Below are 25,304 nucleotides of genomic sequence, written 5' to 3'. Positions count from 1 at the left end.
GATGACATGGGGTGAGAAAATTATCAGGAAATTTTTATTTGAATCTGGACTAATCCTTTAACATGTTAAACAGCCCTAAAATATACATAATGTGCGCAAGAATACTGGGAATGAGAATGATTAAAAATAATAAATGGGAGCAAAACAAATTTCAAGCTCACCACTTTCACAGGAATATACTGTTTTTTTTAATTATGGCAAACAAAAAATAACATCCAAATAAAAATTAAAAAAAGTGCAAAATGATAAACAGGATACAAGTTCACATTAGGGTACATTCCAAGAGAAAACTGTATTTTACACATCAGAAATGCATTTTGATAATTCCATCTCGCTGAGAGCAGCACTCTCCTACCATTCAATCTGAGATAACCAAACCTCAAAGAATCCTGTCAAAATACAATAGGTTGTATAATGTTTGTTAAATCCATGCTAAGCCATACTTTCAAATCCTGTTTTACACGGACATGTTAGATTATAGTTTGACACATTTAGTAACGTGCCTCTTTGTCTGTTGTACAGTTTTGTCATGTACAAGACTTTACCCAGTACAACATTTAACACTAAACACGTTAATGCCTTGCCAGTTAAATCACTGTGTGGGGAAAAATATCACAGATTCAGCTCATCTGACAGTTACTGAAAAAAATAACAAAAATACTGTATCTGCAGCAGTCAAAATTGTAAAGGTACTTTTTCAGCGAACACATTTTTACTAGATATTTCAATTTAAAGTCTACTCTTGCCGTTTTAAGGTAGCACTTGATAGGCTCATACACATTTTGATGTAAATAATTTGAAGTTTTGCGTTTATCAAACATTATAGTCACTGTATTCTTTTAGGGTGACTCATAAATTTTGCAATTGTGTTTTAGCTTTCATTTCTTCTAAACATGTTTTAAACTTTCAGTATGAATTATTTACAAGGAAAGTGTTTGCTGTACCAATCACATATCAACCTAACAGCCCATGTGAACATGTAGAAATCATTTTTTAACATTAAGACAAAATTTGAACCAAAATATCTGAACAACCCATGCTGTAAGACTAAGTATACACAAAAAACCTCTGAGCAAAAAACAGCTCTGAACTTCCACACACACACACACACACACACACACTTACTCTCAAGGCCCAAAATGAAACTCGCTCTTTAAGGCCCAAATTAAAAGGTGGTCCAAATGAATTAACTAACAGAAATAACAATTTCTAACAGCTCTACAGGGTGGATACAGATGTTCAAGAACACTTTAATAACACAAATAACATTATTTCATATCTTTAAATACAACAATAAAACCAGAGAAGAAGAGACACCAATTCACTCCCTGATGTTCCCTGACATGGACAAAAAAAAAAAAAAAAACACTTCTTTTGGATTTGAGCATTTGGTTGTACACAATTATTTTCCATGTCAAGATCTGCACAGACAGTGTTCTTCTACTTGCAAGTCTCAGACAAAAATATAGCAAAAAAAATGGCATGAAACAATGATCCTCCAACACAGATTGTGTATCGTGCTGAACTAAACCCAATAAACAGGCACAGTCTATGACAAGAAAAACAGCTTTTAGAGTTCGGATTCATTTTAACACACTTTATAGCAGTATGTATGTTTAAAAAGCGCAAAACAGATCTATTAGAATAAATACCCAAAATGCAGAGTGCATGGCAGTAGCAGATTAGATGGAACGGGTAGTGCTAAAAAGAAAGGTCTGATTGATTGCTTTATGAAAGCTATAAGTCTATCATGTGATGCTCAGAATAAAAGATTTTAAACGTCAACATCAAATCAAAGCAAGTGGACATTTTGCATCTAAACTAAACTATTTTGAAACTGAACAGAACCCAGTTCCAGGAGACCCATTTTAACACTTTTGGACTGACACTCAGGCAAGCGGAATAGGTAAAGCCTGTACCAGTGAGGGCGTTCACCATATATTTAATCAAAAAAAAAAAAAAAAAACCTAAACGCACTCTTGATCAGTTTACCTAATTTAATTATACTTTTTTTTTTTGGTCAAGAGCTAATGCATCAAATGCATCCTGTATTTTGACCTCTAAAATATCGGACCTGTAGGGGGCAGTGTTGTGTTCTACAGGGCTATTTATTCTGACCCGTTCTGAGTGCTAACATTGTGCTGCACACACTATGCTCTAGGCGGCGAGTAGTATATAGCTTGTACTAGGGCACAATATGTAGTGCAGTATGCATTGTAGTGTGCTGTATGTAATGTAGTGCAAATATGAAGTACACAGCCACAATGTAGTATGCAATGTATATTTTAGGGTGCAGAATGTCGTATGCCCTTGTGTCATGTAGCAGATAGTGTGGAATGTGTAGTACGCAATTTACTAGGGATACACAATATTTGTATTCAAGTGTGTTATGAATGTCAATTTAACAATTGTTTGTATAAATCTGCACAAGAATGTGATGTTAGGGTTTGAATTAATAGATGTGTAAGGTTAAAAATAAGCTTCTTATTAAAACAGCACTGACTGTTAAGAGGATGTGCAGTTTACCGCCATAAAAGCAACAATGGCAGTCTAATCACTAATGTTAGGACGTGGGTCATTATTGTATGGTATCTTTAATATTGTAGTCTGATCCCTACGGGAACTACACTGCTAGCTACAGAAAATACAGTGTTATCCTGCTAATATGTTTTTCAGTGTTAAAATTGGTGCTATTGGAGCAGCACGGTTCATCCGGTTGTTATGGGAAATACAGCATTAGCATCAGTGTGCATAAGGCTAAATGAGTGAGCTAGGCGCAAAAAAAGCACAACACACTCTGGAGGAAAAAAGTTCAACAGTGCTTTCAGGCCACTAGGAGGCGCAGTCTTAAATACCCACTGGCTCTAAATTTGCAGTCCCTCACTGGTTGGTAGCAGCAGTAGAGGAAAGATGTGGGCAGAGCTAGTCGAAAGTTTCCCACCTTCTCCGCAAGTCCTCAACCTTTTTTGGGGGGGGCGTGGCCATTGCAGTTGGTGTGGTTGCCATGGTAAGAAGGTCACTAAATGGGTCATGGGGTGCGTCTGTGGAGACTTGGGCAGACTGGGCAAGAGTAGCCGGAGCAGGCGAGTCTAAGAGGCTTGAGAGAGAGCCACTACTGCTGGAGGATGGAGGAAAGCGCCCAATTGACCACGCCCCTCCTGTTGGGGTCACACCCACTGCGGATGCCTGACCAAATACTGAGAGTGGGCGAGCAGAGGTGGGGAAGTAGTTGGCACCTGGGGGATGCATGTAGGCCGGGGTGAAAGGGTTACCTGGGGCAACAGGACTATAGTGCCTTTGTGGAGGATACTGGGAAGGATGGGTGAAGGGGTTCAGTGACACTGGAGGGGGGAAGGTGGGCAGGTTTGGGGGATTGGGTCTAGGAGGTATAGGGGGTTTAGAGAGGGATGGGGCAGCCTCATTCTTCATTGCTCCGCACAGAGGGTCCAACAAGCTGAGCAAGTCCTGTCCCTGTCCATCGTTTGGCTCGTTAGGCTTCAACAAGTCTGCCTGAGTTTGTGTTTGGGAGTGAGGAGACATGTTCAGCGCTTGCCGAAACTCTTGCCCTCCAGTGGACACTCCTCCCTCCTTCTCACTGGGCTGCTTGACCCCGCGCAGCAGGGTAACAGCTGGTGCCAGCACTGCACCCGGTTCGGGTGTTTTCCGACCTTGGGGACGAGGGATTGTGATACAAGCCCCCTCAGTCTTCTCTCCACTGGGATTTGAACTGTCTCTGCTGGGTGGGCGTGCCTCAGAGGGTTCCAAGGGTGGCACGGAGAGAGGTCTCTCCCAGGACGGTGACTCTCGGCCAAGTAACGTAGATGGGTCTTCCCGTTGGCTCCAGAGCTTGTTGTATGGATTGGTGGTTTTAAGACCTGGGAGAGTGCGTGTGCGCTCGCCAGAACTAAGATCCATCCGCTGGAGAACAAACAATTATAACAAATTTTTAGATAGATAGATAGAGGCCATGCACACAGATAAATATGGTTGCTTTGGAGTGTTTCGGGGAGTGAAAACCGCTATCCACTGCTAAAACAATCAAGTAGGCCGCATTTACACTGCAGGTCTTGATGGCCAATTCCGTTTTTTTGACTATATCCGATTTTTTTGACAACCCGCTTATATCTTTTAAAAGTGACCAGTATCCAATATCTGCATTTACACTGCACTTGGTGAAAAACAAAAAATAGCATTATGATATCAAGAAATCAATTTCAATTGTACATTGAGTTTAATTTATTGACATGGAATTGAAAAAGTTAATGCAACAGTTTCATCCTTACATCAAAATAATTATATAGTACAAAAGCTTCACAACAGTTATTATGTACGCAGATCCGCGGGATGCATGGGAGAAGAATAATAGTCAGGACGTAGAACTTTTGTTAAGCACGTCAGAGGTTCTGGGTTTGAATCCGCCCTCAAGGGCATCAAGGGCAGGGACATGTTTGTGTGCATTTTATTTTGGGGTTTCACTGGATCGAATAGGGAGTCTCCACAATGGGACTGAAGGGCACAAACCACCGTCACCGACAACAGCGGCAACGAGCACTCAGCATGATTTCAAAAGCAACACGTTTTAGTGCCAGATCGCCTATTATTTAACACAAATGCACTAAATTAATACTCTGCTAGTCAACTAAAAAGATTTAATTTGTTATACATATATCTGTACCCCGAAATGTTAAAAAAAAAAAAAAAAGTCACTTTTTGAATGACGTACGACTCGCATTGAAAGGGGACTATCTGATCTGTCCTCCTCCATGGCAGGTGCAAATGCCCGTACCCCATTCAAATCAGATTTATTTCCACATATGAATGTGGCATGAAACCGATCGGAGAATATTGGAATCCATGCGCTTTTTTCCTGTTTACAAATTCGTGGGTCATATCTGATCTGTGCAACATGGGGGGAAAAAAGTTGGGACACTTGAAACATGCAGTGTAAATGCAGCCATAGTGATGACCAAATGTTTATTAAATGCTTCTTGTTTACTGCCGTAATATGCCGAAACGTTGCTATGGTTCTCACCATCAATTATTGTGATTTGGGGAGTGTCTTCTGTATTCTGTACAATTGGAACAATAATTTACTCAGTGTTTCTCAAACCTGATCCTGGAGACAGAACAACAGTACACATTTTGGAAGAGTGATCCTCCCTTATTTGACCCATCCATTTCAGGTCTTGAAGTGCATTAAATCGTGGCTGTCACTCCCCAAACTTTGCAGTGCTTACACAGTCTAACCTGGTAGTTGAAGTTGGCATATTGTGGGTCTGCCCGAAGCTCCTCCAAACTCCGTGCAGAACTGAGTGTAGAGTGTGTGCTGAGAGAGGGTTTTGTAGTATTTGTGGTTTCTTTACATTCTGGTTCCCCCTGCTGACTACGGAAGGCATCCTGCAACAGGCTCAGGTCAGAGAACTTGTCTAGCACAGGGCTGGACGGAGCAGTGTTACCTTGGAAGCGCTCCCCAACCTCCTCACCTTCTTCCACAAGCTCCGCCTCTTTTAGAGACCTATATGGCTGGGGCCTAAGTCACATACGCAAACAAAAACACATGTGCACAACATCCACACCACAAAAACACACAAACAAGCACACGCAACAGACAACACATGCACAAACAAGTACAGACACAATGTAATTTTCATGTTAGATGAGCAGCTGCTGAAATGGGCAGACATAGTCAACATAATAATAAAAATCACTTTACTTAAATAAGCTGTTGCATGCCTCAGGCATTACATTAAATATAGCCATGCAATAAATCTGATTTAAGCCAGCAAAGACACATTTAGCAGGCCGCAGAGTAACTAAATATCATAGGGTACAGTGGTCCCAAAAACCATTTGGACACTTAAGACGCACTTAAAAATATTGTTGTCATTGCATTAGATAATAACAGACAGGCTATGTTCTCAGGGCCTAATTGATGACCGAACACTATGCCCTATTTTTAATTATTTGCAGACCTTTAATAACGAATGCATTAAGCCTGGTTTAAGGAGCACTGCAGTAGTCTAGGGATAACAAAAGTTTAGACAAGGAGCTGTATGGCAAGCTCAGATCTAAAAGGTTTGGCTTTCTGTTGCTGTATGGAGAAATCTGCATGACTGAGAGGTCCTCATAATATGGTCTTTAAAAAAACAAAGCTGGTCTCCAAACACGACCCCCAAGACTCCTGGCTGACCTGAATAGCACTTCTGTATTACGGACATGTTCCAATGACTATTGGAAAGTTTTCAAAAACTTTTTCACTGGAGACCAAACACACTGGATTCATTCTGGAGTAAATGCAGACCTTTAATAACTGGCTGGCGAGAACAACACTGGAAAAGAGGAGGGGGCCAAGCACCAAACCCTGAGGTACCCCTGTGTATAGTTGATACAATTCATAGTGACAATTTAATAAATCACTTCTACATGTTCTATTAAGTTTGACAAACTGAATGTGTTTTGAACAGTATCAGTATATCTAATGCTTCCACTTGGTTTGATGCAATGACATCCATAAATTTTTTAATGTGTCCAAATACTTTCTGGAGGCACCGTATGTAAAAAGGCCATCAAATATTCACTTTAAGACTAGACATTAGAGAAATCAAGAATCAGAGACCATTCAAAAGGAGCAGAAAGCAGGAAGTGTTCAGGAAAAGCAGCAATGGAGTCGTCATCCTGAGACAGCTCGTCACCCGAAGAGTCCTCGCACAGAAACACTGTATAGTGACGAGTTGGACGCACATAACTACAGCGTCAACACGCACGCATACAGAGATGCACAGCAGCAACAACAAAAAAGAAAGCATGAACACAAATTGGCAGAGACATAGAGAGCCAAGTTTCAGGTGTAACCACAGTACCACACACAAACACACAGATCACAAAAACGACCATCCCAGTGTGAAAGAGAACACAAAAGTGAGAGAGAGAAGGAAAGAGCAAGTGAGACATGCAATCACACAATCAAGACCACAACATTTTTGCTGTGCTAATTTGTATCTGATAAATATTTGAGGCTTAATTTGATGTTTATCTGCTTACCCCCAGCGCATCCGAGATGTAGGTGACTTTGTTTCTTCAGTAGAACACAAATGATGATTTTTAACTCCAACCGTTGCGGTCTGTCAGCCATATAATGGGTGTCAATGGGAACTTCTTTTATAAGAGTAAATAAAACTTGCTTAGACAAATCCAAATTAAACCCTGCGGCTCGTGACGGCACATTGATGTCCTTAGACACGAAATGATCGGTTTGTGCGAGAAACCGAACAGTATTTATATAATTTTTTACCTCTAAAACACCACTACGTCCAACTGCGTTCAGCATTCGCTTAGTGAGGTCTGATCGCACTCTGACAACGGAAGTGATGTCTTGCGCTTATACTTCAATGAGTGCGAGACATCTCTTCCATTGTCAGAGCGCGATCAGATCTCACTAAGCGAATGCTGAACGCAGTTGGACATAGTGGTGTTTTAGAGGTAAAAAATGATATAAATACTGTTCGGTTTCTCGCACAAACCGATCGTTTCGTGTCTTAGGACATCAATGTGTCGTCACAAGCCGCAGGGTTTAATTTGGATTTGTCTATAAAGTTTTATTTACTCTTATAAAAGAAGTTACCATTGACACCCATTATATGACTGACAGACCGCAACAGTTGGAGTTAAAAATCATCATTTGTGTTCTACTAAAGAAACAAAGTCACCTACATCTCGGATGCGCTGGGGGTAAGCAGATAAACATCAAATTTTCATTTTTGGGTGAACTATCCATTTAAATGTACAGCCTGCCAGCCACCAGTGTTACTGTTAACTAAAACTATTAAAAAATAAAACGAAAACTGAAAAACAAATAAATAAAAATATCAGAAATATTTAATAAAAATAAAAAAAACAACCAATGAAAATGACAAAAGCACATAAAATTTGCCAACATTAAAATGAAAATGAAAACTGAAAATATAAAAATACAAGCTAAAATATTGATGTAAAACTAACATAGTATATAAATAATACTTAAAAAAAAACAAAAAAAAAAAAAAACACTTTCAACCACTATTAAAAAAATAAAATAAAAGAGGCATTTATGTATAAAGACATCTTGTATCAAAACAAAGGAGTTTATGATTAGCTGGCTGTACATTATCCCACTTATGGATACTAGTCAAATAATGAAAAAAAGGGAAATAAAATATAATCAGTTTTTATTATTTTTAATTTAAGTTTGACTTGAAGCTTCTGCTAAATAGTTTATTACAAATGTAAACAATTGGCCAAACAACAAGACAAACACTCATACAATATTACAATATTAAATTTATTACCACCAATCTGCAACCAAAGTTATTTTTTCCTGAAGTTAGTTAACATGCATAGCTACAATATAGCATGTCTTCTATTTTAAGTTATCTTTCATCCAGCTCTTTGTGTTTCTTACCAGTTCATTGTTCTTCTGAACAGACAAATATGCATTTCAGCAATTATTAAACAAAAAAAATCTGACCGCTCAATGCCATGGTTGTGGAGTAAAATATTCCATAGAGCCGTGCAATAAAAACCAGCAGAAGCAAAAAGACCATTGTCTTTTTGTTTGTGTTTTGCAAGAGCATGTGTGAGAAGGTTAAGCATTTAAGTCTTACTGTTCAGGGCTTCCTTCTACCGCAATGTTACTGCGTGGTCTCTTTGCCACCAGAGGACGAGGAGGTCGAGCCTGCAAACACACGCAAACACACATTTTAAACAGCATCCTAATGTCTAAAAAAGTTCTGGACTTGTTACATCCTTGTAGATGTCACTGTAGTCACTGTTAGGTCAGATGTTAACTGCTCCTGTCAGGTCAGAGGTCAAAATCCTGTCAAATATAAATAGAAATGTGATATCCAAGATCTAAAGAGTGGCAGGCCTGAGTATATTATAGTATACTAAACCATCCCAAATTGTTAGAGGTTTCCACATTCATTCGGCTTAGTTTCTTCTATATTGATAGTAATAGTAAAACAGATTCAGAGGCAAAAAAGTCCAGAATCAGGGTTTGACAGTGCAAGCATTCCATTCGCATTTGTGACTAAAAATAGATATGTGTGAACTTTAAAATTGTATTTAGGAGTATGTGTGTGAATAAAATGTAGGTCCCCAAATTTAAGGGCATAAAAAGTCTTATATATCTTAAACGGTATAACAAAAGTCTTAATTGTCATTTTAAGAGGTCTTAAATTTGAAGACTGACGACAGGAATCATGATATGTCTTAATTTGAGATGTTCAAAGTCATAACACGGCACTCAATGTATTTATTTCAAATGATTGTTGATTGAATTATTGCAATGTTTACTTTATGGTGTTTGTATTGTAAGATGTTTTAGATGGTTGTAAGAGTGCATATTTTAGCTGCCTCATGTTTGATTGAGCAGCTGCAAGCAGAAAATACATTTTAAAATAAGAGTTCCAGTGTATTTTGGGCTTGTTTATATATAAAAGTCCTGCATTGTTTTGTTTTTTTCTGGTTATTATTGGTATTTCGCTAAATCTTTACATTAATTCAATCTTTAGAATATACATCATTTCGTAATTATTAAATAAATACAATTTGAGGATTAATATTTAAAAACAGTGTAGTTTTTGTATTCAAATAAATTAAATAATTTTGCTTGTAAATGTCTCCTCATATCCCTAAACAAATTTAATACATTTTCATCATGCCCCTAAAATTCTTTATGCGCTCCAACATTTTTTCAAATTAGGAGCATATGTGCTACTTGGAAAAAAAGTAAGCGTCAAGCTCTGAAAAGAGACTGGAGCCAGAGGAAAAAAGTTTGTGCGGTAGGAAAGTGAGTGCAAACACACATGACAAACTCATTCATGTGTGTGAGTGCGCATTAATCTGCAGAATAGGAATTGAAGTTAGATCAAACAGACATGGAAAATACACACACACGCATGCACACAAACAGTGTCCTGCAGAACACATGAATATAACACACTCCAGTGCAGCAGCCAGGTCAGAGGGGAATATTTGAGCTCAGGATGACAGGTCAGAAGTCAGAGGGCAGCGGCATGTACTCACTGGTCGTGTGCTGCGCTGCAGTTTGGAGGGATGGGGGGGAGGGGGGCGTTGTGGCCGCAGGGGCCGTGGGGAGGGTGCCTGCTCAGTCTGCTCCAAACATACAAACACGCACACACTTTTATCTATAAAAATATGGTTTCTCTCACACACTTTCTAAAAATAAACAATCCAACACAGACTAAATGGACTGAATCCTAATTACTATGTCTATGTGAACTAAAATAACATCATAACTGAAATAATTCCCCACACCTACCTGTCCAAAGTGAACTGTGATTGGACGTCTCTGGTCCCAGGTGAGGGAGTCTTTGCTGTGTGTGGACGGTAAGTGGGTGGAGCCAGGCTCTTCTGAGTAGCCATTCTCTGCAAGCTCCTGCAAGTGAACGTGTTTGATTGAGAATGCAAGTACATTTATATATGCAAAAAACAATGAATAATTGTGATTTGTGTGTGTGAGGGTGATCATCTGAAGACCTTTTGTTTGAGTCTACTCTTGACTTCTTTGATGCCCATCTTGGCATGGTCTTTGGCCTGTAGAGGAAACATGAGAAGATCCGTTACACATAGACAGCACAGAGAAATCTCTCATGATGAAAAGAAATTGAAATCAGACACAGAGAAAGCAGAGGAATCTTTCACATGGAAAAAACAGAGAAAGCTGAGAAAGAAGTAGCAAGTGTTTACACATGGATACATACAAATTTGTAAACTGTCTTCATTGCAGGATTTGCCTTTGTCTTCACCGTGTTTAAGATGGCTCCACTGCCCTTCTGTAAGAGAAAGATTTAAAAATACATCATCAGAGCAAGAAAAGAGCAAATATACACTCTCGCTCCAAAAGAAATATTAGAATCAGTACAAATCAACCTCTCCAGCACACACAAAAACAAATCAAGAAATTTTACCTTCACTGTGAAAAGCCATTGATATGTCTTATCACTGCCTGTAACGGAAATTTTGAACAGACACAGAGACAAGCGAATTTAAAAACAGTAACAGCACAGAATAACATTAATTTATTAGCTGTACAGTAAACATACAGACAAAGCGACAGTCTCTTACCAGCATACTCGCCCATGTTGATCTCCTCCTCAAACTGATCGCTGAACCCTTCACCAGTGTTCAACAGCTCTAGACGGCCATCTATAAACTGCAAACACACACAAACACACACTAAAGCAATGATCTCTATGCAGCGGTCTCGCACTGCGAGAACCACTAACGTGACACTTTATAAAAAAAAAAAAAAAAATTAAAACCATTTAAAACAAGTGAAGAAGGAACTCACAAATAGCTTGAACTGATTATGTCTAATAACCAGTGTTGGGGGGTTACCCATTACAAGTAACAAGAGTTACATCATCAGATTACTTTTTTCAAATAACTAGTAAAGTGTGGCAGCACAGCTGAAAGGTTTGTTTGAGCTGCGTATGAACACAACATACAACAGTAAATTAAGATAAATAAAGTTTGGTACAACACAGAAACAATCGAGTGCGTATAATAACTTCCGACAGCGATCTAAAGTGGATTTTGATTAAATAATGGGCAGATAATGGGCATTATTTGTAGTGTTTCATAATAAACTGAATGCTACACCTGCTTAGCATTTCTCATGAGAGCATTTCTCATTCTTTATTGTTATAAAAAAATACCCCGAGTCGCATAAAAAACACATACAGAACATATATTGTTGTAATCATATTTATTTGGCTTCATGTTTCATCTGTAGAAACATTTCTCTCAGTTGTTTATAACCGTGCGGAACTCAAAATGCGAGAAAGAACACAACGTCATCATTCGGAAGGGCAGGAATTATGATCAAATAATATGATTGACAGCTCTAGAGTGAATGAGCTCTCTGACACGTATGGAAGAAAATAGTGCTCTTTAGTAGGTTAGTAGGGTAAGCAAAATAATCTTATTTTAAACCGAAAACAAGATTATTTTGCTTACCCCATTGGCAGATTATTTTGCTTGTTTTAAGGAAAAACTCATTTCATTTTGACTTATTTTTTTCTGAAAACAAGACAATAATTTTTACTTATCTAGAAAGTGCTTCTTGATTTAAGAATTTTTAGATATTTGGACTGGAAACAACAAAAAAACTCAAAGTAAGAAAAGCATTTTTTCAGTGCAGACAAAACAAGAAAATTCCTTAATGTGCATGAAATGTACTGAAAACACTGGTAAAAAGAAAACAGCTGTTGTTTTATAATACAAATGCTAAACTTATAATTAGCTTTATGTAAAAACAATAAAAGTTTTCTCATTTAGACAGCAAAGTAAACTTGTGTAATACCTGTTTAAAGAACTGTAGTTGGATAGCGTTCTGGAGAAACTGTCTCATTGTGCTGGATCTGTGTGTGATGAACGTTTCCTCACTGAAAGTGATTGGCTCCTCCTGAACATATATACACATTGGAAGTAAAAACAAGCTGCTTTATACCCCAAGCATTTATATTCAGAGAGCTACATGGACTATCCACTAGAGGACACTGTCTGCAAACTGTCTGCTGCAAACTTTCTCTCTCACCGGTTCAATGTGTAGTGCGTTCCTGTAACTACCAAAAAGAGCTGCCTGCGCCTTCAGAAATGCCCTGGCCACCCCATCTCCTGTCGTTGAGGAAACCTTTCTTAGGCGGTTCTTTAACGAAGAAACCTACAACACACACGTTTGCATCACTTACTTGACTGCAACCATTATAAATATATTTCGGTAACACTTTACAATAAGGTCTCATTTGTAAACTAGTTATTATGAACTAACAATGAGCAAAATATTTTTACAGAATCTATTAAAGTGCCCCATTTATGCTAATTTAAAGGTTCATAATTTTATGGAGGTCTCCTACAATAGGTTTACATTCATCCAAGGTTAAAAAACACTTTAATTTTCTCAAAACATAAATTGCAGCATCACCTTTTTTCCTCACAGTGTCTGAAATGGCTTGATCATGGATCTGGTCTCTCTAAACTCCACCTTTCTGAGAGCTACTCAGCTCTAATTGGTCAGATGGCTCAGTCTGTTGTGATTGGTCTACAGCTTACAGCACATGTTGGAATTTCGAAAACAAAACCGTATCTGATTTCAGCTCCGAAGGCTTCCTTAGCGCTCGATACACAGCGATACGAACAGTGGTCCATCGGTTTTACAGTATCAATTCAAGCCTGAGTCCTCATACTTTTAAAGTGCAGGCAAAGTGGATTTGCAAATGTTGAAATTAACATGAACTAAGATTAAATAAATTCTGAAGAAGTATTGGTCATTGTTAGTTGATTTAACTAATGTTAACAAATGAAAACCTTATTGTAAAGTACCCTTATTTCTATATCTGTTCATCCAGACATATCAAAATAAACACCATGGCCAAAATAGATCAGATATTTTAAACTAATTGAAGCCATTGTGAAGATCCGAGCAGGTTGTGCTTATGCTTATTTACTCACCACATCATTAGGAAGGCTTTGCAGGTCATCAAACGGCGTTTCAAGAGTGTTTGTGTCTACATTGAGAAGTACCACATCATCTAAAGCCATACCTCGCACCTTCTGTTACGACAACAAACACAGATACACACAAAACGTTCTAAATACAACCTAGAATTTAGCTACACTAAAACCAGCAACCGCAACATGGGGAAAAATATAAATATGCAGTTAAGGTAAAATAAAAGAAAGCAATCAGTCACCTCCATGAGACTGGAATGCACCCCGATGAGGTACGGCATTGGAGCGCTAACAAAGAAAAAAAAAATAAAAAATACCACACATCAGTATACTTTATGCCTTTTATAATATATGATCATATACAAAATATTACAAAAAAAATCAGCTTTGCATCACAGGAATACATTATGTTTTAAATTATCTTAAAGAATTGTTTTAAAATGCAATAATATTTCACAAAATTACTGTTTTACTGTATTTTTGATCAAATAAATGCAGCCTTAGTGAGCATAAGTATCAAAATATTTTAACAACTCCTTATATATTGTTAATGTATTATATATGATTATTAAAACATTTTAATCTTAAAATATATTAAATATATTTATTAAAATACATTTAATAAAACCTAATAATATATTAAAAACCCTCCTACATCTTGTGAGGATAGTCTCACTAGCAAAAAAAGTTAATAACTGAGCCAAATAATGCCTTATTAAGATTTAAAAATTGAGGTGAAGTACTAAGCAGCTTAATTTTAAAAACATTAGAAATGGGAGGTCCCTCAAAACATATGTATGTATACATTTGTGTGCGTACTCACCAGCAGTAGTCTAATAAATGCTGTGGCAGAACTGGAATGTAAACATGCTGCCAGTACATGGGATATAACATGGCTGCCGCGCCATGAACACATGCGGTTAACTGAAAGAGAGAGAGAGAGAAAGAGAGGGTTTATTAATACCCCTAAAATAAGTAAAGAAGCGACCAACAATAAGAGAGATGGTGGTAGAGATGTTGCTCACAGTGCTCAGCTTGCTGCAGCTAATGAGGATTCGTCTTTCGTACAGCATGCTAGCGTACAGATGCAGCATGTTATTAACATCCACTGCTACGAAATACTCTGTCAGGTTTCTCTGCAAATAAAGAAAAAGAATAAAACAAATCAGAGCATTTTGCATGAGTTTCAACGTGTTATATGGCTTGATGACAACTAGTTGAAATAGCTTCCTCAAAGAAGTTAGGTAAATTTGATTTTCACAGACGAACTTTGTAATTTTAAATGCGTATATTCTCAGACGTTCTTTGTTAATATTTGTAACAAGACCCGTCTGAATAGCTATGTATAAATATGTAATTTCTACATTTGTGACTAATAGAGATAAGATAACTTGGTCAAGGTAACAAGACTTACATTTTCAGGTATACTGGGTAATTCCCTAGGATCAGGCACTGTGAAAAACAAATGCTAGAGAGGGAGAGAGAACTGTAATTAGCTTTATACACGAGATTCATTGTAATATGTAATATGTAATATGAATATCTTGTCTGATGTAAGTGTCATGCGTGTGTATTTCTGTATATTAAAAGGTCTTCATGAGTCCAAAAGTGCATTCGAGTCCAAAACTTTGACGGTTGCCTTAGACACGGGTCGGGTCTGACATTAGTATTCTCGGGTAATTTAAAATAAATGTGCTTTTACTGAATGGACCTGAAATTTCCTTGTCATTTGAAGTGAAACATGACGCTTATTAGTGGTTTATCTACTTGGAGGTGCTCACCCAAACGATGTACTGTTGCCAGATCGATCACAGAAAACCATCTAAATGCAGTTGAGGCCAAACTAATTAACTAAATCAAATTAACAAAAATTAAACCATACCTGTATATTTTCATGTTTTTCCTCAAACAAAACAATTTGTGAAAATTTACGGAAAACATATCCTACATTTTTGACATTGGCCTACACAAAGTAGGCTATAGTCTACATTATCTGGGAAAATGGGTTAAAAATGTAGCTAAGTAAATGTTACGAAGAAGGATCAGAGAATGAACTTCCTTTACAAATAAGGTAGAAAGATGGGCATACTTTTAAATCTACACCTGACGTGGTGTTTCTTATTTGTCGTCTCTGATTTTGGGCTGTGTCCTCCCCAGTTGAAAAAGTCCCTGTTCGCCATTTGCATCGCTGCATTTTACATTCGGGTCCAGTTGGGTTCGAAAATAATTGCTGTCCAGTCGTGTTGCAGCCAAGTCTAATTTTTTTATCAGGTTTGTCTTGGGTTGTTTTTTGTTTTTAAAATTAATTTATGCACATCTGGTTTGGGTAAGAAGATTCGGGTCGATTCAGGTCGGGTACAGACTTTGTATTGTACTGTATATTACCACACTCAAATGCACAGGCACTCCAGGATCAGGGATGTTTAACGTATGTAGAGACTCTAACAACTCTTTCCATTGACTGTCCTATAACACAAATACACACAGATTAAAACAACAGGTCCCACATGCAAATTTTTCACTATATAAATGATAAGATGTTGAATCACTTTAACTAAGCATTGCTACATCAGTTTTACATGAATGTGTGTGACTTCACTACACTTCTGGGGTCAAAACAGCTGAAAAACTCAGAAATGAGTTACACTAACATTTAAAAGTTTGAGGTTGGTAAGATTTTTTACATGTAAATTGTACAATTTACAATAAAGGTAATACTTTTGTCCAAAACCATGCCTTTATTAAAAACCATACCTTTATAAAAAAGGCAAAAACCTGTATTTTAGGGTCAGGGTTAAAGTTTTTCAAGGTAACTGTAATTAAAGCATTAATGTAAAGTAGGAAATCAGTGTGTTTATTTGTACATTTGTGTGTATAAGACACAGTGACATGAGTGTTGTCATACGTGCACCACTGACCTGTCCTTTGGTTGTGTAGTCTGCCAGGATATTCAACAGCTTGTAAAAAACCTCAAACCAGGGCAGGTAGCTGGAGAGACAGATAGACTACAATTAGATTGAGTTGATCTTCAGGAGGTGAATGACAAAAATAGTTTCTTTTACATTAAAATTTAAATATGTACTCGTTGTTTAAACTTGTAAAATTGTACCAACAATATGTACCTGAGGATGCAGTGACAGCTGTGAGCTCCCGATGAGAGCCGACAGAAACCGAAACGCTGTTTACTTTCAATATCCGTTAGAACAAATGTGAAGTTCTGCCCCACCTGGCCCACTGCCATACTGAAAGACAAGAAAGGGTCAAAATTAGTGTCAAAAAGTATAAAGTCAAGGTTCAAGAGGAGCTGGAATTAGTAAAACACAGTGATGCTGGAGGCCCTTCATAAGAGAGTGTAAAATGGGGTTCCTCAATAACTAAAAAGATTAAAGATTGCATGTAACATTACCTGTCCATATTGAAGGGGAAACAAAACCTTGGGATAGTCTGTAGCGTTTCCTGAAACAGATTGAAAGAAAGAAAGAATTCATACACTACCAGTCAAAAGTCTGGAGTAATTAAGACTCTTTAATGTTTTTGAAAGAAGTCTCTTATGTTCACCAAGGCTGCATTTATTTGATCAAAAAAACAGTAATATTGTGAAATATTATTACAGTTTACAATAACTTATCTATTTGAATATATTTTAAAATTTAATTTATTCCTGCGATGGCAAAGCTGTATTTTCAGCATCATTAATCCAGTCTTTAGTGTCACATGATCCTTCTAATATACTGATTTGGCTGTCAATTATTATTGGTGCTCAATTATTAATGATTAATTCTTATCAATTATGATAACAGTTTTGTGAAAATCATGATACTTTTTTTCATCATTCTTTGATGAATAGAAAGTTGAAAAGAACAGCATTTATTTGAAATGGAAATCTTTTGTATAATGTCTTTACCATCATATTAATTTTTAATCTTACTTACTCAAAGGTTTTGAATGGTAGTGCATCACAGTTTCCAAAAAAATATTTCGCACTACAACTGTTTTCAACATTGATAATATTAAGAAATGTTTCTTGAGCAGCAAATCAGCATATTAGAATGATTTCTGAAGGATCATGTGACACTGAAGACTGGATTAATGATGCTGAGAATTCAGCTTTGCATCACAGGAATAAATTACATTCTAAAATACATTAAAATAAAAAACAGTTATTTTAAACTGTAAGAATATTTCACAATATTACTGTATTTTTGATCAAATAAATGCAGCCTTGCTGAGCATAAGAGACTTCTTTCAAAAACATTAATAATTCTTAATTATTCCAAACATTTGACTTGTACTGTACACTGAAACATAATTATTAACTTCATTCACACAAAAGGCCACCACGTACAGATGACACTGTGTGTGGGACTACCATAGTATCTAAACCCTTGTGTGTGAGCGGTCGCTCTGGTACTCCTCCACATGGATTTGAGCCCCCAGGGGTATGTGTACGTGAGTGTGTGTTTTCCTGCCCTCATCTGTGTCAGGAGTTAGGGATTATCCCTGGAACAATAGCATGACAGAGGACAGGGAGGGGACACAGGCCAGATTACAGAGCTTCACCGCTGGGTACTGACACCCAGATCCACCTCTGGGACCACCGGACCCAACAATCAGGATGAGTAAAGCTGCATCTGTTTGTGTGTTCTGAGACACTGTGTGAAATTGCAAACAACTGATATACAGAGTGGACAGGTACACGCTTCTGTTCCAGTAATACACACACGCCAGCTTTAGTAGGTGATATCATCATGATGACAATGCATTTTTACAAGTCATCAGTTGATATTAAAAATAAAAAAAAAAATTTTTATAAAAATGATATACTTGATTACAGGTGCTGGTCATATAATTAGAATATCATCAAAAAGTTTATTTATTTCACTAATTCCATTCAAAATGTGAAACTTGTATATTATATTCATTCATTACACACAGACTGATATATTTCAAATGTTTATTACTTTTAATTTTGATGATTATAACTGACAACTAAGGAAAATCCCAAATTCAGTATCTCAGAAAATTAGAATATTAATTAAGACCTATACAAAGAAAGGATTTTTAGAAATCTTGGCCAACTGAAAAGTATGAACATGAAAAGTATGAGCATGTACAGCACTCAATACTTAGTTGGGGCTCCTTTTGCCCGAATTACTGCAGCAATGCAGCGTGGCATGGAGTCGATCAGTCTGTGGCACTGCTCAGGTGTTATAAGAGCCCAGGTTGCTCTGATAGTCGCCTTCAGCTCTTCTGCATTGTTGGGTCTGGCATATCACATCTTCCTCTTCACAATACCCCATAGATTTTCTATGGGGTTAAGGTCAGGCGAGTTTGCTGGCCAATTAAGGACAGGGATACCACGGTCCTTAAACCAGGTACTGGTAGCTTTGGCACTGTGTGCAGGTGCCAAGTCTTGTTGGAAAATGAAATCTGCCTCTCCATAAAGTTGGTCAGCAGCAGGAAGCATGAAGAACTCTAAAACTTCCTGGTATACGGCTGCGTTGACCTTGGACCTCAGAAAACACAGTGGACCAACACCAGCAGATGACATGGCATCCCAAACCATCACTGACTGTGAAAACTTTACACTGGACCTCAAGCAATGTGGATTGTGTGCCTCTCCTCTCTTCTTCCAGACTCTGGGAAATGCAAAATTTACTTTCATCAGAGAACATAACTTTGGACCACTCAGCAGCAGTCCAGTCCTTTTTGTCTTTAGCCCAGGTGAGACGCTTCTGACGCTGTCTGTTGTTCAAGAGTGGCTTGACACAAGGAATGTGACAGCTGAAACCCATGTCTTGCATACGTCTGTGCGTAGTGGTTCTTGAAGCACTGACTCCAGCTGCAGTCCACTCTTTTGTGAATCTCCCCCACATTTTTGAATGGGTTTTGTTTTACAATCCTCTCCAGGGTGCGGTTATCCCTATTGCTTGTACACTTTTTTTCTACCACATCTTTTCCTTCCCTTCGCCTCTCTATTAATGTGCTTGGACACAGAGCTCTGTGAACAGCCAGCCTCTTTTGCAATGACCTTTTGTGTCTTGCCCTCCTTGTACAAGGTGTCAATGGTCGTCTTTTGGACAACTGTCAAGTCAGCAGTCTTCCCCATGATTGTGTAGCCTACAGAACTAGACTGAGAGACCATTTAAAGGCCTTTGCGGGTGTTTTGATTTAATTAGCTGATTAGAGTGTGGCACCAGGTGTCTTCAATATTGAACCTTTTCACAATATTCTAATTTTCTGAGATACTGAATTTGGGATTTTCCTTAGTTGTCAGTTATAATCATCAAAATTAAAAGAAATAAACATTTGAAATATATCAGTCTGTGTGTAATGAATGAATATAATATACAAGTTTCACTTTTTGAATGGAATTAGTGAAATAAATCTACTTTTTGATGATATTCTAATTATATGACCAGCACCTGTATATATATTTGAAATTATATATTCAAACGACTGGGGGCAGTAAGATTTTTTAAAAGAAATTAATACTTTTATTCTGCAAGGACACATTTATAATATTACAAAAGATTTATATTTCAAATAAATGCTGTTCTTTCTATTTCTAAAAATTCTTGAAAAAAAACTGCATCACTATTTCCACTAAAATATTAAAAATATTAAACTAAACTAAACTGTTTTTAGCATTGATAATAATAAAAAGAAATGTTTCTTGAGCAGCAAATCAGCATATTAGAATTATTCTGAAGGATCATGTGACACTGAAGACTGGAGTAATGATGCTGAAAATTCAGCTTTGCATCACAGAAATAAATTACATTTTAAAATATATTAACAGAAACTCATGCACAGGTGAGCTTATCCAGGTACAAAAAACTGCTCAGTACGGATAAGAGAGTTTTAAGATATGAAAAGAAATATAAAACATAAAATGGTTGCCGGTCATCAACTTCAGAGCACTCTCGGGCACACAGCATTTACATCAGCGTATGTATTTGGTTGCCACTTCCTCATAGCTTGTGTCATTCACTTTGTATGGAGTAAGCAGATTATGGATACAGCAAACGCATCTTTTTTTCATTTCCTCTTTGTAAGCCTGAGTCAAAATCCTAAGCAAGTTTGGTAAAACTGCATAAAGATGGTTTTTGGTACAGTGGACTCCCTCTGAGAATTACACACACTCTCTAGTGGTTTAAACTCCATCTGCCAGAACAGGTGCTCATTGCATTATCACTGAGGTGAACAGCAATTACGAGACCACCACCCCAACATCCCTAGAGAGAGAGAGAAAATAATGAAGTGCAAACCTGGTCAGTGTATGTGTCGGGGAAACTCCTTCGTACCTCTGGTCCTGAAAAGAAGCCATAAATCATATTATTAACATTAACATAGACAAATACACAGCTAGAAAAGGCTGTTTTCTATATAAGCACGGTCTCCACATGTCGCCAGTCAACCTTATCACTATTATCAGACAGTTTCAGATGGTGAATATATTTTTTTCTTTGGTTTAATGTGCAACAATTATGAACCATACACAATAAGACCAGAAACATGAATATACAGAGAAAGTAAATGACATCAATTTTGATTTCATTTAGATTTTAAAGGGTTAGTTCACCCAAATATGAAACTTCTGTCATTAATTACTCACCCTCATGCCATTCCACACCCGTAAACAAAGGTTTTAGGGGTTTGGAACGACATAAGGGTGAGTAATTCATGACAGAATTTTCATTTTTGGGTGAACTAACCCTTTAAGATACTTTCAGGCAAAATGCATCTCTAAGCACCATACATGTAGCATATACATAGTGACGGTTTTATGTTATCTCGAAGTTTCAAGGTCAGACATAAATGAGGGTTGAGATACTGACACAACACTTCTGGGCTGATCTGAAAGGGCTTCCTCTGCTCTCAGTGGGATATGTGACTGTGTGTATGTGTGCACATCATGGCAGGGCTTGTCTCAGGAGGAAAGACCCAAGATGCTTTGCTCCTGCTGACTTCATCAAACCATACGGTCACTAAGCAACAGTCGCCTAGAGGTCTGCACTGGGGGGAGTTCTCAAACAGCTCATGTACATATTACCAAAGACTAGATTTGCAAAGACACCGCACTCATGTTACTATGAATGGGAGAAAGTGCAACACGCTATATGGCAGAATAAGTCCTGCCTTCTAAATAAAAGAGCCAATAAGCAATTGCTAAAGCATCACTGCAGCTGCCGTTAGAAGCTCCGGTTGCTTTAGACCTTATGCGCCAGAGAAACAAGCGCACAGTCATCTTTAGAATTTTACAATTTTGAACTATTTTTGCGATAGCTCTGTATATTTCTATGGCATCGCTGTCGAAGAGTAATTAGCTGGTGAAGTGGATTTACTTACTGTAGAGTTAACGAAAGTTATCATAAACATTGTAACAATTAAAGCAGATGTCATAACAAATTAAAAGATTTTAAAACGAGCGGCTCATTCATAAACCCATAAGATCTTACCTTCATGCTGTGGAAATGAAAAACCGTAAGAACACAACGAGCGCAACGCTGAAAAGGGGTGGGGTTACATAAAGTCTTTAGAAACAGTCGGTGTTCTGAGATGCATGCTTAGGACTGCACATGCACACTGGCTGGTCCAGCCTGAAAAATGCATTTTTGTCATGATTTGATGGTTTAGAAACAAAATTTATGAGACGTTGTTGTCAGATTTCATTGGCGATTTTAAATATGAAAGACGGCCACAGAGTGAAATGACTTGCCTTGAAGGGACTTTGATATTACACACACTACCGTTCAAAAGTTTGGGGTCAGTTAGATTATCTCTTTTTTTTTTTTTTTTTTTAAAGAAATGAATACTTTTATTCAGCAAGGACTGCATTAGTGACATTAAAGATATTAATAATGTTACAAAAGATTCCTATTTCAAATGAATGCTGTTCTTTTGAAATTTCTATATTCCAAAAAATATTAAGCAGCACAACTCATTTCAACATTGATAATAATCAGAAATGTTTCTTGAGCAGCAAATCAGCATATTAGAATGATTTCTGAAGGATCATGTGACACTGAAGACTGGAGTAATGATGCTGAAAATTCAGTGTTGCATCACATGAATAAATTACATTTTACATTACATTAAAATAGAAAACAGTTATTTTAAATTGTAATAATATATCACAATATTACTGTTTTATTGTATTTTTTAAATCAAATAAATGCAGCCTTGGTGAGCAGAAGAGACTTCTTTCAAAAAATTTAAAAAAAAAAAATCTTCCTGGCCCCAAACATATGTAGAATATCTTATTTACTTGATTGCTACTAAATGTCTCAAACAACATTTTTGAATCTCTTTCAAAGATTTAATAACATCAAACTCATTAACTTTATATTTAGCGACCGGTTCTTCCTCAGAAGTGCTCACCATAGCAGCCTGTTTCCTTGTAAACAGGTTTCCTGGTGGACTGATAATTTGCTTCAATATCTTTTTTTCATTTAAATCCTTGAGCCCACACACACTCCCAATGCACTAAATCACTCAAAAGGCCTTTGCATTCCTGATCACAAACCAGGAAATGAGTTACACACTTCATTCAGTTCAATATTTGGTTTTAAGATTCACCCATTCACAAACTTAAATTACTCCAGGCTAACGGCCCCTTGTAGATTTATCATATACGGAACTAAATTTTCTTATCTGGCTCTTCCTTACTAGATACTGAGAATTCAGCTTCAAAAGAAATACAACAGATCATTCTGAGGAAGCACAGTAGGGCAACATGATTATTATTAGAAGTATATTATATTTCTGAAACAGGGTGAGAGGACTCACCAGAGCCAGCCGTCCCAGAATGCACCACCTCCATGTACACCTCAAAGGTTGACCCGGGGCTCTCCCTGAAACATAAATAACACAGAAAGGGTCAGAGGTCAAATATGGATACACTCTAAGGAATGTGAAGACTAACTAAGGCTTTTTAAAGAACCCCAAACCCAAAAAAAGAACCCAAAAAGTAAGGTTTCACTGACTTGACTATATAACTGAACACATTACTAAATATCTTGCCCACAAACATACACACTGTCTGCTATACTAATAATATGAGCACTTGTAACTACATAATGTCAGCCTACCAAATTAAAAAAAAATGTAACTAAATTGCACTTGTTGTATAGCTAAAAATATAGACGTGTGGGACCATGATTTGACGTGAGGTCAAAGGTTAGATGAATATGGTCACATACCCCACATTACGGAAAGTAAGCCTGTATACTGTAGCGAAAAGATCTTATTTGACTGCCACAACAGAAACCACAAAATAATCTTTCCAGCTAATCAGAGATGAAAATTAAGTTCCTGAAAGACAATAAACCTAGACCACCTAAAAATAAAACACTGACTAACAGCCTTTGCAAGGTTTCTTCAACCTTTGCAAATATTTTACCACCTCACCAAGTGTTGCAGAACAAAATGTGTGGAATGATTCAAATTAAAATGTGGTCAGAAGATGGAGTAAATATAGCAGACACAAATGCATAACGATACTTAATATTTCAACAACTTCAATATATATATATAACCTAAATATGTTCTAGAAATGATTGTTTAATTTATATTATCTAATACCTCTACTATCAACTATGAAGAGAAAGGTCAACAAACTGAATGACTGTCTTTTCCATCATGTGGCTGTACAAGTGAGCGAAAATATGTTTATAACTGACATCATGCTGTTTCCAAAACAGTCTTATCGTGGGCTGATTTTAAACCCTGAAAAACACTGTGTGACCACAGCAAGGGACTGACTTCTCTGTATCATGTCTTATTCATAAAATGAATTGAATTACCAAAGCAAGTAAGCGTCACTGAGCTGGAAACAATGTAATAGACCCTAAAACCTCCATTAAAATACATGTTTCTGCTTTATTTTACACAGATATACATTTCTTTTCTCAAGCTGTGCAAATTATTTCTTATTAACATAACAAAATTTGCATTAATTCATTCCTGTAGGACATGTAAACAATGATCAGTCTCATGGATTTCATGTGTCTCCAGTACTGTAAAAATACACACCCTTCAGGTAATATAATACATGAAAACATAATTAAGTGCTACTACATTAATTATACAAATAACTGAACAAACACCCAAATCCGCAAAGCAAAGTCTCTCTCTGTGTCGCAACAAGTCTAAACAGGCCTTTTTAGGGAGGTCAGAACCCGCATTTATAACAACACTATATGTAACACAGAAGGGAGGAGAGACATTGACGCTTACTTGATACGAGAGCCCATTGTATCCTTTATTTAAATCCAATCCTTTCCTCAGAATAATAACAATAACCCGCTGTCGGAGTTATGTTTCCCGTTACCCCCGTCACATACTGCACAGGAACGCCATGGTCTCCACGCGCGGATCACGGTACTACGGCCTTGGTGAATTGTGGGAGTTGTAGTTTTCTGGGCGTGTCCGCGGTTGTCATTCGATAGAGCGCCGAACTACATTTCCCTTACAGCCGTGGCGAACGAGTCGCCTGACACAGAAGGGAGTGTAGTATGATGCCTGGGCATTGCAACAATGAATTGCAATAACAACTGTTACAGCTGTATGACAGATGGTCAGTGTGGATGTTTTAGTTGTTAGGAGTGCAGTGACTGAGTCAGAGTCTAAAACTACTGTGGTAGCCTACACTTTATGAAAGGAGAATGTAGCCTACAGTGCTATTTTGAGGAGAGTGTTGCCTGCAGAGCTTGTTGATGTGAAATAAACTTAAGATCAGGTTGCTGGTAGTGTTGTGGTATTGTTATTTCTTTCTTTCAACATAAACA

General features: G+C 37.3%; 1 protein-coding gene across 5 annotated transcripts; it reads right to left on the bottom strand.

Annotated features, from left to right (window-relative positions):
* Positions 1–2: 2 nt before the first annotated feature.
* dennd1a (DENN/MADD domain containing 1A) lies at positions 3–24,968 on the bottom strand. 5 transcript variants are annotated; one of them, XM_051876976.1, is made up of 24 exons: positions 24,754–24,942; positions 23,305–23,369; positions 20,784–20,827; positions 16,919–16,968; positions 16,635–16,754; positions 16,431–16,500; positions 15,898–15,978; positions 14,927–14,980; positions 14,538–14,648; positions 14,336–14,436; positions 13,755–13,800; positions 13,513–13,614; positions 12,599–12,724; positions 12,365–12,466; positions 11,125–11,212; positions 10,968–11,005; positions 10,761–10,832; positions 10,537–10,593; positions 10,319–10,435; positions 10,063–10,149; positions 8,640–8,710; positions 6,617–6,745; positions 5,248–5,530; positions 3–3,918 (listed from the first exon to the last, which is right to left on the bottom strand). In XM_051876976.1, the coding sequence occupies exons 1-24, from the start codon at positions 24,768–24,770 to the stop codon at positions 2,923–2,925; spliced, it is 3,027 nt and encodes a 1,008-aa protein (XP_051732936.1). In that variant the 5' UTR covers positions 24,771–24,942; the 3' UTR covers positions 3–2,922. The 5 variants fall into 5 exon arrangements, with proteins under 5 accessions (XP_051732936.1, XP_051732937.1, XP_051732938.1 ...); XM_051876977.1 differs by lacking the exon at positions 10,063–10,149 and having other exon boundaries at positions 24,754–24,941; XM_051876978.1 differs by lacking the exon at positions 6,617–6,745 and having other exon boundaries at positions 24,754–24,940.
* Between the last annotated feature and the right edge of the window lie 336 nt (positions 24,969–25,304).

Source organism: Ctenopharyngodon idella, chromosome 21 (assembly GCF_019924925.1).
Source record: "Ctenopharyngodon idella isolate HZGC_01 chromosome 21, HZGC01, whole genome shotgun sequence".
Classification (NCBI taxonomy): domain Eukaryota; kingdom Metazoa; phylum Chordata; class Actinopteri; order Cypriniformes; family Xenocyprididae; genus Ctenopharyngodon; species Ctenopharyngodon idella.
Note: the sequence above shows the minus strand (reverse complement) of the source record. Positions and strands in the feature narration are given on the sequence as shown.

What these genes read in the sequence shown, in the direction of transcription:
- dennd1a (XM_051876976.1), bottom strand. An exon ending in TACCCAGTATACCTGAAAAT is followed by an intron (nt 14,649 to 14,926) that starts GTAAGTCTTGTT and finishes CTTTATTTGCAG; the next exon opens with AGAAACCTGACAGAGTATTT. An exon ending in CAACATGGGCGAGTATGCTG is followed by an intron (nt 11,006 to 11,124) that starts GTAAGAGACTGT and finishes TTTCCGTTACAG; the next exon opens with GCAGTGATAAGACATATCAA.